General features: G+C 48.4%; 1 protein-coding gene across 1 annotated transcript; it reads right to left on the bottom strand.

Moving 5' to 3' along the window:
- Positions 1 to 1,195: 1,195 nt before the first annotated feature.
- ADO (2-aminoethanethiol dioxygenase) lies at positions 1,196 to 3,102 on the bottom strand. Its single transcript, XM_078642691.1, has one exon. It carries the CDS (start codon positions 2,932 to 2,934, stop codon positions 2,152 to 2,154), a length of 783 nt encoding a protein of 260 aa, XP_078498817.1. The 5' UTR covers positions 2,935 to 3,102; the 3' UTR covers positions 1,196 to 2,151.
- Between the last annotated feature and the right edge of the window lie 9,336 nt (positions 3,103 to 12,438).

The raw sequence follows: 12,438 nt of genomic DNA, 5'->3' as shown, positions 1-12,438 counted from the left end.
TAGTTAACAGGTGGGTGAAAGCTGAACTACTGCAAGATTTGTGGCATCTGGAAATCTGAATCAAGTGGGTGGTTTGAGGGAGATTATAATGAAGGTGGCCAATAATTGATGGAATTGGGTTCAGATGCACACAAAAAAAAAAAATGTTGTGGTTGTCCTAATTATGATGAATGCCCACAATTTTGCTACGCATCCTCCAAAGCTCCACCACTTTGGGTTTTAAGAGAAGATGCGTACTTCACTTGCAAATAGGCACACAAGTCTATTCCTGGCAACACAGTGTATCGTGTGGGGCAAGTTGAAGTGCAATATGGCCTTATTTCCATCCTTCCAGTTTAATGTTCTTGTTTTGAACAATTTATATATCGTGTGATTAATAGGTGCAATTGGTTAGAAAAAACGGATGTTACTTAAATTAAAACCTCAATGTAACGTCCCAATCCCAGAGTAGTGTATGACTGAGAATACCTTAGAAACAGATGGTCCTGTAAAATCTTAACTAGCTGCATTGCGAAGTACTAGGTCACAGTGAAACCATTACTGGATTCTGCATATTGTTTTCTTCCGTTGAATACATATTTATTTTGAAGGAAATAAGAGGAACTGTTAATTCTAGGTAAAGTAAAAGACTGTGTAGGTCTTCAGTTACTTAGGGGCAGACTACTCATTTGTTTTACTATCTTGCAGTACCAGGTACTAATGGGCATATTCACTCACTTATAACGGTATATACAATAAATATATGCTAACTATCTCATATCCAGCATGTAAAAATACTGCAAATGCATTCCTCGCTGCAACAGTCAAAACACTTTTCCAATCACAGAATCCGCATATTGGCAGCTGCTTTGCCTGGGATGCGACAACCAACTCGGCTACTTTTTTGTACTGAACTGCACAATGCCCTCAAACATATCCCTATTTAAAGACTGCTTTAAGTTTGCAACAAGTCCAGAGCGGTTTAGAGACTGTTAGGCAGCTCGAAGCAAGTTAGAGCATAAAACCGCAGTGACAGCTCCACCCCAAAAGCACACAGAACAGCCACGGCCAAATAGAGGTGAATTTTAAGTATTCACCACACAAATGAGTTTACAACTGGGATTGCTGGTTTTAAAAGAAAATCCTTTCCTATTAAGTTATACGTGCTGTGCCAATGACTCAAGCTTTGTCTGCCACTCTTTCCTTAGAAAAGACATTCGAAGTACATGTTCGTTTAATTTATGAGAAGCAATCCAGATTTCAATATTGGAAAGAAACATTTCTACATTAAATTTTAAAACGTACTCATCAGATAATTACCTGGCTCCAGATGAATACATTTGAGAACGTTAGAAAACCCAACCTTTCAGATCTTCACTGTCAAAATACAAATCAGTAAATGTCAAATTATGTTTTTACTAGTCTGTACTTGAGAACATGAACATAAAAATAGCCCAATGCAAAGGAAAACACCTGTGTAAGTGGTTAGTGTCGACTGGGGGCCTCAGGCAGGTCAACCCATGAAGGAAATCGCTGTCATGGAAATAGATAACTAGTACATGTGGTTAGGTTCCTGATAATACAGGACTCTCAATTACGGGTGATGAGCTACAAACGCATTAAAATAAAACTCCAAATATATTTTATTTTTTAAGGTGTAGATTCTAGGATTTGAGGGAATCTGTAGTGTGAATGCTTTATTATGCGGCATCTTTAACCGCAGCTAAGAAAAAATGGAACAGAAAAGTGTGTCAAGGACGCACAGCTGTCAAAAACTAAGTGCATTAAGAAGCAAATAAACGATCACATCTGAGGCAGCTGCAGACTTAAAACTACTATTCTGGTCACATCCAAGTCATGGAACAGGCCCTGATACTACATTAACCGGTAGCTTACTTTTAAGAGATCATTCATAAACAAGTCAGCTCTGGGTCACACATCCGGCTTCGAAGAGTAATGAGGAACTACATCCTGCCTCGCAACTTTAAAAATATAAATTTGACTATGGAGGGCGGATGGGGCCCTCGGAGGGTTCAGTGTGCTTGCGCAGAGGTTTGAGGGGCACAGATCTGTCAATGTACAAGATACCCCAGTCATGTAGGGTTGTGCCCTCTCACTTTCCTGGGTGGCTGGCACGGTTCTGACTAAGGTGCTCACGGGTCACCGATGCTCTCAGAGGGTCACGCTCGGCCCCGGGTAAGGTTCTCCTCCACACCAGAAGTCGGCCGGCTGGGGGACCTCCAGGAGCCACACCTCGCGGCTCTCCCCCTCCTCCTCCTTGCCGCCCTGGGCGTTGGTCTCAGCGGAGGATGGCTGCAGCAGCTGGTAGTAGTGGCAGTCGCGCCCGTCCTCGGGGTCGTAAGGTGGCGCCAGAATGTCGAGGAAAGCGGCAGGCCCGTCCAGGGCGCTGATCTGGTGCAGGTTGTCCCTGTGCGGGCTGAGCAGGCAGGGAGGGCTGCTGGGGCCGAAGTGGCCGAATGATCGGCGCAGGGCTCGGCGCAGCGCGTCTCTCTGGTAGGGCTGCAGGGGCGGGCTGAATGGCGGGGGCGACGCGGCCCCGGGCACCTCCTGCAGCCGATCGAAGCCGCGGATGCTGAGCGTGCCGTAGAGCACCTTGATCATGCCGTGCATGCCCGGGTGGTCGTGCAGCGGGATGCACGACTGACCGTTCTGCAGCAGGAAGACGCCCATGCTGAAGTGCTCCGTCTCGCAGATGTGCATGTAGGTGACGGGCGGGCTGTGCGGAGGGGCCGGCTGTGGGCTGCCGTTGCAGCTCCGCGGCGTGATCTGCAGGTCCTCGACCCGCAACTGGTTCACCAGGTTCTTGAGCTGGCTCAGGTTGTCGGAGAAGGTCTTGCTACTCCCTGTGGGGGCCGTGGCTGTGGCGCCAGGGAAGGTGAGCCGGGCCTGACGGGCGATCTTCTGGATGAGAGAGACCATGTTATCCCGTGGCATCTTCCTCGACTCCCTATGAATTGGTGCAGGCCTGAACTTCCCTGGCCTCGAGAGCTGGTAGCCTTGGTCAGGCTAACACATTGCAGGCACAGCCATAACCCCGCACCCTTCAGTCCTTACCGGATCCATTCATGTTAATAGCAAACTCACGTCGCCAGCGCGCGCCTCTTCGCGCAGGCGCACAAGCATCGCAGGCACGAGCATCATGGGCCATGTAGTTCTTTGAAAATGTTTGACCGTTGGCAGAACATTCGTTCTCGCCACTGACTTTTACCAGCCATCTACTGCGCATGACATTTTTTCTAAACTTATTACCTAAGAACTAAAACTTGTTTTTGTACAGTATGAGTCAGCCCTGCCTCGATCTCCGTAGCGGGGTGATGACAACTAACAATCCCATGTTGCAATGCGCAGCTTGTGCGCCCGCATCCTGCGTGGTCAAGGGATGGAAAACCACAGACGTCACTAAGGCTCTTCGTTCTGCTTTGCCCGCAGGGTTTCTATTTTTCTCCAGTTTTTCAGATTGACACCCTGAAGTTTTGTTATGGCTCAAATTATACTTTTATTCACAAATAGGATTATCATCCTTCTCCTACAAAATTACCGACACCTTGGACCAGGAGCTGGTTCTTAAAAACAGTTTTTGTAAACTCACTATTTTTTTTTTAACGATACGGCTGTTGTGTTGAGGGCCCCAGCTGGTGCGTGGGACTTTCATAAAGGAAGTAATCCGCACATAAGGAATAGACATACAAATTTGGAAAGTTTTATTTTTGTCACATTTATACAGCGTAACCTCGACCCGAAGGTATTGGAGCGCTTTACATGAGCACCAGTTACGTTACACGTTGGTTCGGCGTTTATTTTAAACAACTGTAGCAGTGTAAGTGCCCCCATAAATAATTGCGCCAACACTTTCGCAGTTGTTTAAATTTTGCTTTATTTCCAGAGCGCCGGGAAAGCGTGTACCGCCACTCGTTACTGCGGCATCCTAAGATGGCCGCCTTCCGTTTCCTGGCATGCTCCGCGTGCGCTCTACTAAACAATTAGAGCGTCACCACATATCTACCCCCTTTAACATTAATAACAGAAAGTAAGAACTTTATACATAATACCAACAGTCCTTTTAGCAAAGGAGCAACGTTGTGTGTACCGTCTAGGTACTCACCAGACAGGCCTAAATAATGAAATACCCTGGTCCCAACTCAAGCTTTAACAAACTCAAGGGCATATTTGGAACTGTGTGCATCACATGTCACACGCTCGATTCAGGAAACTATTGTGATAGTTTATTGTAGGCCTTCCATATGGCTCGGGTCTAACATTCCCTTCACTCGCGCTGCACATGGAGAGCAGCGTTATAGTGCGCGCATGCGCGTAGTTGCGATTCTTTCTCATTACCGCGCATGCGCATCTACTTTGCCTGCTGATTCACTACCATCGGAGAAGGATGTTATTTCGGAGCATTTCTCCTCAAATATTTTTTTTTCTTTTTTTTTTCTTTTTTGTAAACCTTTATTTGTACAAAAGGAAATACAAATCTGGGCCTACAACCAGACCGGCCGGCCACAATACAATAGAGCAATCCAAAAAATACAGACGAAGAATATACAGATACAATCAGGATAATATGCAGTCAATACAGTTCGAAAAAGGAAGGGGGGGGGAGAATCTGGACGGCCCACAAACAGGAAGAAGGAAGGTTAATTTTTATAATATTACAATAAGGAGTATAACAGGCTCGGATACAGTATAAATGAATCCTGGTTCCCAGAGCAAACTATTGGCTATAAGAAAACTAAAGGGGCAGCAATGCGGGAAATTATCACTACAGTCTACATCAGTACGAAAGCAGATACGATTAGTTCAAATCAACATACAAGTAGACTCATCGTGTGCACCTCTACCACCCAATTGCACAGCAGAGATAGGACGATGGAACCGGAACACTAAAATCACTAAAGCCAACCCGTCATACTAACCCTAGGGAGAAAGAGAAAGAGAAGGGGAGGGGAAAGAAAAGGGGGAAAAAGAAAAATACAGACTGAAAGAGAAGAGCGCCGCGTCGAGACAAGCATCCCGTAGTAAGGACACAGAAAGAGCAGGAGTATTAGCAACAAGGAAGGGATGGGAGTCGGCACTGATACGCAGCATAGCCACAAAAGGAGAGAAGCAGCAATCCCGCCCCAATCCCTATAATACCACTGGAGGCAGGGACAGCCGCGGCGCTCCCATAAAGGGATACAAAAGGGCCATAGAACAAAGGAAAATAAACCGGGAAAGAAAACCCATCCCACCCATCCAACCCAGCACCCCTGCAGAAGGCTACGGCCTACCCCCCCAGCAGCGTGCCTGTCGCCCTAATCCCGAACCCGAAATGTAGGAAACACGAAAGAGAAAAAGAATAAGGAGACAAAAAGAAGAATTAGAAGACAAAAAAGATGTGAGGGAGGAGTGAAGAAGTAAAAACAAAATGGTCGGCCTCAGCCCTCCGCCCAACCAGTCAATCGTAATACGTGTAGACGAAAGCGATACAACTCGAGCATCATAAAACGTACAAGGGGGTCACCCACCGCACTATGCACACGGGAAAGCTCGCCACGGATATGTATACCAGCAATCCACCGGAAGCAATGTATCTCACCCCAGGCCTTCCTTAGCTACAAGCAACTCCCACCATACGACAGCGAGAAGCGAACAACTCGGTGCAAGGCAATCACACGAACAAAAAATAGTCCGATGAAGACGTAGGCCAGGGAGGGCAATCCATAAGCAAAAGATCAAAAGTCCGGGTATACAGTGCAAGTGTCCCAACAATGTTAACAGGGGCAGGAAAAGACAGGAGTTCAGTCTCGCCGCTCGGAAAAGCGGGGGTTCCCCTGCAGAGCAGAAACACGACCTCATCAAGGCAAATAGATGTAGCAAGCCATCATGTTTCTCGGACACTCGAGTAGGATCCGATCCCAGAACGACATCCGGGCCCCCAAACTCCAAACAGTGAAGCGCAGGAGGTTCAGAAGCCAATCGTTCGCATACCTGTCGACGGCCAGTGGCAGTAGCTCTCAGGGCGGCCGAGGGGGGTGAGGCAGAAGCATCACCGAGACGAGAGGGGACTGTGAAAGACCGGCCCTCTAAGATGGCGGCGGACCGCACCGATACCCCAGGGGCAATGGGGGTCAAGGCCGCATGCAAGGACCGCAGTGCTTCCAGAACGTCGCCGATTGTAGGCTCGCGCACACATGTCCAGGCCCCCGTGCAGTCCAGTAGTCCAGGTCCGCCGTCTGGAGGATATCCACGGCCTATCTCAATGGCCGCCATTTTGTGGATTCAGGCTCGTCACCACCTCCCACGACTCCCGGATCAGGGCCTCAGATGCGGACCTCCACAGAAACCAAGGGGGTCCCGCTAAAGCAGCCTTGGTGCAGAAAGGAGAGCCGCCAAAGTCGGGGTGCAGCCTGCAATACCTTTGGCGTGGTCGAAGAGCAGATCCCGGGCGCGAGGCTCCAGGATGGATGGACGGAGCCGCGGCAGGGGGGCCCCCTTCACACGAGCAGCCCTCGGTGCACCGTGCCCCACACCAGCTCCACGGCCGCCAAGGCAAGTCCGGATCAGGACCACCGGAATGTTCGCACAACGGTCTCCCGCCAGCGGCTCACGCTCTCGGCCAGGGCCGACACGTACAACAATGCCAGGCTGGGTCCAATAGGCGAGGCCCCGGCTTCATCACCGCGGAGGCCCTGGTCCCTCAGGGGGCACAACTTCGGAGTCGCGGCACGTAGGAGCCTCCAGGTCAGACGGTGAGTAAGAGCAACACGTTGCGTTTCAATCTCTGCTCGAGTGCATCGTCCCGGGGCAGGATATATGGCAGGATTTGCGAGTCAGGCCGGAAGGCTGACGGAGCCGAGCTACAGAGCGACCATTACGATCGCGAGCTTGGCTCCTCCCCCATTTCTCCTCAAATATAATATCTAAACATACCAATTTGTTAGCGTTTTGTAAAAGCTGACATCTACAATATCAGAGGGATTCGATAACATAAAGTAGTACCCACTTAACAATGGCCGCCCTAGTAACCAGTAATTGGGATTGTTCTCTATGGCACACCTGTCCCAAGTCCGAGGTCATTATCCAATCAATCTAACTATATAAAAGCCCGCCCGATCATGGCATTTCACAAACACGGAAGCCACGGACGAAGGAGGAAGCACTGACGTGCTGGGGGTTGAGTAAGTACGGCATAGCCGACTGGGACGAACCAATGTGAATTTACTTCTGAACCTACTAGAGCTTGGTCGCCAGGGCTGCCACTAAAAACCAGGGAATTTGAATATATTTCTTTTCTTTTTTTTCCATTCTTTTTTCCCCTTCTGCAGTTGGACCCTAATATACCCTTTGTCCAGACTTGGCTCATGGGGCACTGACTCCATCCTCCCTAAGTATGTATTTGGAAACAGAGTACATGCCTTTTTAAGCTAACTTACTGTATATGTGTTTTAATGTTTGTGTGTTCTACTGTACTTTGTACAGTACTCAACTGTCCGACAAATGGGCATTTTCCAATTTGGCTAGGACTCAGAGTACCACTGTCTATATGTGTGTTCGCTTTTCTTCATCCCTTACAGGTGACATAAGTCAAGCGCAATGGGACTCGTGCATTAGTAATCACGTGCGATTGTTTTTCAGGCTTACTACATCAGGACTTCTGATAGAGCTAGGGAAACGTATGATATAAACTATATATCTATATACATTGATAATGAGAATATTATCGCACACCTTTGTACATACACCTTAATATTTTTCTGTGGTAAAACATTAGTGAGTGACAGGGGGATCTGACCCCGGTCCTGACGAAGGGGCATGGTGCCCCGAAACATGTTGACCCGCACAGGAGAGTAAGCCCATTAACTTGCTTTGTCTCTCCGAACCACTTTTTAAACAATACCAGCCAGTGTCTATTAAAAAGTTTTTTCTATCACCAGGCCAGGTATTTTTTTAAACATCACCTTGTATATCACCCCTGACCCTACTGACACTCCCTCCAATACACTCACATAGCACCCACATAAAAAGGTGCTCCAGCGTAGTCGCTTGTCGCAGCACTGCCCCGTCGCGCTGCGGGGCGGGAAGACGCCAATGATGAAGCATGACACCAAGGGCCCTTTTGGTGTGTGAGGGGTATTTTAACACACATTGTGTATTCCACGAACATCAAGATACACACTAACTCAATGTGAGGTAGACCTTGTTGATAAACTGAACAAGCAGTGTAAGTGCCCCCATAAATAATTGCACCAACACTTTCGCAGTTGTTTAAATTTTGCTTTATTTCCAGAGCGCCGGGAAAGCGTGTACCGCCACTCGTTACTGCGGCATCCTAAGATGGCCGCCTTCCATTTCCTGGCATGCTCCGCGTGCGCTTTACTAAACAATTAGAGCGTCACCACATATCTACCCCCTTTAACATTAATAACAGAAAGTAAGAACATTATACATAATACCAACAGTCCGGGTGGTTCATAAAATAGACAAGACTAATGAATAGAACAATCTTACTTGGTCTCCATGATAAAGTCCTCAAATTTCTTTGGCGCTTTAATCACTCTGCCCGACTTCGTTCTTACTCGCTCTGGGTTGAAGCTTGCGCCTTGACCACTGTCTGTCTGGGCAGCTCCCACTTTTGCTCTTGTTCGCAGTTCTCTACCGTGTCCTTCCCCACCTGGGCTCCGTGATGCGGTCTGGTTGGTTCTTTCCACTTCTTCACCTTCCTCCTGAGTGTACTGGTCTTCATTGCTCCAACGCAGGGGACTGATCCCATGCCTATTGGTCTCTGTTACCTCCGCCAGTCCGGTTTCTTCATTTCCCTCAGGAGTGAGCGAACTCCACTCGTCTGGAACTTCCCACGTCATGATTTTATTACACTTCGCCATCCTGTCCTGTGACCACACCTTCCCGTCGCTCAGTAAAGCCGACCTGGCATATGGCTCTACCACTTGAAAAGGAGGGGTGAACTTGCTGTCTCCCTTTTTCTTCAACACCGCCTGTTTCACTCTTACCCTCTCTCCCTTTTCTAGGGTCACTTCCTTGACATTTCGTCGTTTGTTGTAGTGTTCTGTGTACAAGGCCTGTGCCTTATCAATATTTCGGCGTACGACTGCCGGGGACCACTTTCTTTGGACTATCAGATGTTTCCACGCCAGATTGTCCTTCGTGAAGGGGTCTCGCCCAAGCAGTATTTTGAAAGGGCTGTACCCTGTGATGGCTGGTGTGATGCAGTACGCCCATAACATCCTTTGGAGCTCCTTCTCCTAATCTTGCCCCGCACTTATCGCTGCTTGCACAGACCCCATTATCACTCTATTGAACCTCTCGGCTAGTCCATTCCCCGCTGGGTGGTACACAGGGGTGGGTTTTACCTCTATTCCGTTGCGGTCCATGAAGGCATCCCATTTTGCGGAAACGAACTGCAGTCCATTGTCGCAGGTGATCACCTTAGGGATTCCTTCCCTCAAGAATGTGGTTGTGAGGAAGGAAAGTACAGCTTCTGTGTCCGCGGTCTCACATACTTCCACTTCCGGCTATTAGAATTACCTGTCCAGTAGCACTATGGCATATTTGGGCACTCCGTTGGTATCCAGTATGGGGCCCAAGTTATCCACAGATAGCATCTCCCACAGACTTGTGGGACAGGCGAACCTTCCCAGCGGTGGCCGTAGTAGGACCTGTGCTTTGTCTTCTCTGTTGCACGGTTCACACATTCAGACATGCCTTTCCACTTGACTGTCCATGGCAGGCCACCAATATGCCTGCTTTGCTCTGGCTTTGGTTTTCATTATTCCGAGGTGTCCTTCATGTAAAATGGTTAGGAGGTGTTCCACTAAGGTCTGTGGGGGTACCACTTTGTCTCCTCTCAGTAAGAACACTGGATTGTCTCCAATCAACAGTTCCTCCCGAACTTCCCAGAATTTGTTCAGCTGGCTATCGAGGTGTTTCTTGTCCGGCCACCCCTGTGTCACGTAGCTCTTCACCACCTTCAAGGTCTCATCATGTGTGTACGCTTCCTCCCATTCCCTTGCACTGATTACTGTTTCATGGTCTTGTGTGGATGCCGCCATGTAGCCCTCCCATCCTGAGGGCTCTTGATCTGCCGCCGGCTCCATAGCTGCCGCTCTGCTAAAAAAATCAGCAACCTTGTTTCTGTTTCCAGGAATGTATTCCTCCTCATATACGTAATCCAATAACCTTAGGGTCATTTTTGCTATGTGGGGAGTCGCGTGTGCATGTCCACTAGAGGTTAGGACTTTCACTAGTTATTTGTGGTCCGTGCAGAGCAGGAAGCTGGAGCCCCATAAAAACTGTCTCAATCGCTCCATGGCCCATGCTGCTGCCAGCATTTCCTTTTCTATCATGCTGACCTTCTCTTCATTGGGCGCTAGTGACCTTGAGGCAAAGCTGACAGTGGTGACTTCTCCCTCCTGTGACCTCTGCATTAACACTGCCCCCAATCCCTTGTCGCTGGCATCGGTGGTCAGTATGGACAAAGCAGCTTGGTCAAATCCTTTGAGAGGGACGGCGGCGCAAATGTCTTGTTTCAACGTGTCAAACTCCGTTTGCTCTTTGCTGGACCATTTGAACGTGTTATTTTCCTTCAAGAGTTATCTCAGGTGATGAGTCTTGGACACAAAGTGTGGGACGAATTTACTGTAAAACTCCGCTATACCTAAGAATGAGCAGATATCCTCCCTCTTAGTGGGTGTGGGTGCGTCTTTGATGGCTGACACATTGGCTCTCTTCGGTTCTATCCCCTTTTCACTGATCTCATGACCCAGGTACGTCACAGATCTTACACCAAACTTGCATTTTCCCCATTCCGCGGTGAGTCCATTTTGCGCCAGAATGGTCAATACAGACTGTAGCTTTGTGTCATGGTCGCTTTTTGACTTTCCCATTATGAGGATATCGTCTTGGAAGTATTGCACACCTTCCACTCTTTGAAACAGTCTATGCATGAGCCTTTGAAACACCGCTGCAGGGGACGCTAATCCAAATGGCATCCTAAGGAACTTGTAACATCCGAACGGTGTTATGAATTAAGTTAGGTGATTGTATGAAGGATGTAAGGAGATTTGATTGTACGCAGATGAGAGATCCACGGAGGAGAACCACTTTATCGCCTTCGTCTATGATAGCATTTTGTTTATCCGAGGTAGCGGAACTTGTCCACCCAGATGTTCTTGTTCAGTTCCCTCAGGTCTACACACAGACGTACCTTCCCGTTGGGTTTTTGAGCGACGACGAGGGGTGCGATCCACTCGGCACTTTCGATTGCTTCTATGATTCCATTCCTTTCCAGGCATAATATTTCTTCCTGCACCGTCTCCCTGCTTCTGAAGGGAATGTTGCGGACCTTGTGGCTTACCGGTTGTGCCCCATCCTTTAAGCATATTTTGTGTGTGAATTTGGTCATCCGACCTATCGCCCCCTTGAAGACCTCTGGGTATTCTCTCTTCCACATATCTTCTTCGTACTCTTGTACTGTGTCTGTCATTGAGACTTGGGTGACTCCTCCTGGGTTAAGTTGGATTCCTAAGGTGCCTTGATCTATCCATCACAGAACCGAGGGTCCTTTCTCCGCAACGTACAGCTTACCGTCCGCTGTTCGACCCTTGAACTTACACGTGAGGGGACAATACCCTACCATGGAATGGGTTCGCCTGTGTACGTGACTGGGTGTATGTCTGTGGGAATTAAGCTTGCGCTCGTCTTTGGTTCAAAGTCATTTTCCCTTACAGTTCGCTGAATTATAGTATACGGGAAACCCGAATCTACCACTATATTGATTTGTATGCCGCCGATCGTCATTTGTAGTACTGGCTTCTTGGACCTCATGCAGTTTGTTCCGAGGACTTGGTAGTCTGTGCACAAGACTCCTTCTTCCTCTTCTCCTCCAGGTGTTTTTTCTTCCTCTTCGCATTCTTGGGTTACATACTTCACCTCTGTCCTCCTGAGCTTGCACCTGCACACCTTCTCTTAGTGTCCCATTATTCCACAGAAGGAGCACTTGGCCCTGAAGGCTGGGCAAACTTTGTCGCTGCTGCCATGGGCTTGGCTTCCACACCTGTAACAATTATTCTTGTTGTCCCCTTGTGGTCTTTGTGTTCCCGTGGTTCTCTGAGGGTATTTCTTCTGATATTTGTTGCGTTGGGCGGTGTCACCTGCTGGGTTGTTGCTTGTCTGTTTCTGTCTGACATTTTGCATACTGCAGTTTTGCTGACTGTCTCCTTTCTCACCGCTTCCGCTAACCTCTTAGACATTTCCGCCTTCTTTACCAGTGCCACTACTTCTTTGAGGGGAGCATCTCCATTGACCCACAACTTCACTTGGATGGCTGTGTTGGAGGTATGCATTATGATATGATCCCTGATGAGTTCGTCATGCAGCGTTCCAAACTTGCACATCATTGCCAGCTTCTGCAGTACTGCTACATACTCGTCGATCGATTCC

This window comes from Lissotriton helveticus, chromosome 5_1 (assembly GCF_964261635.1).
Source record: "Lissotriton helveticus chromosome 5_1, aLisHel1.1, whole genome shotgun sequence".
NCBI classification, from domain to species: domain Eukaryota; kingdom Metazoa; phylum Chordata; class Amphibia; order Caudata; family Salamandridae; genus Lissotriton; species Lissotriton helveticus.
The sequence above is the reverse complement of the archived record's forward strand: the minus strand, read 5'-3'. Positions and strand labels throughout refer to the sequence as shown.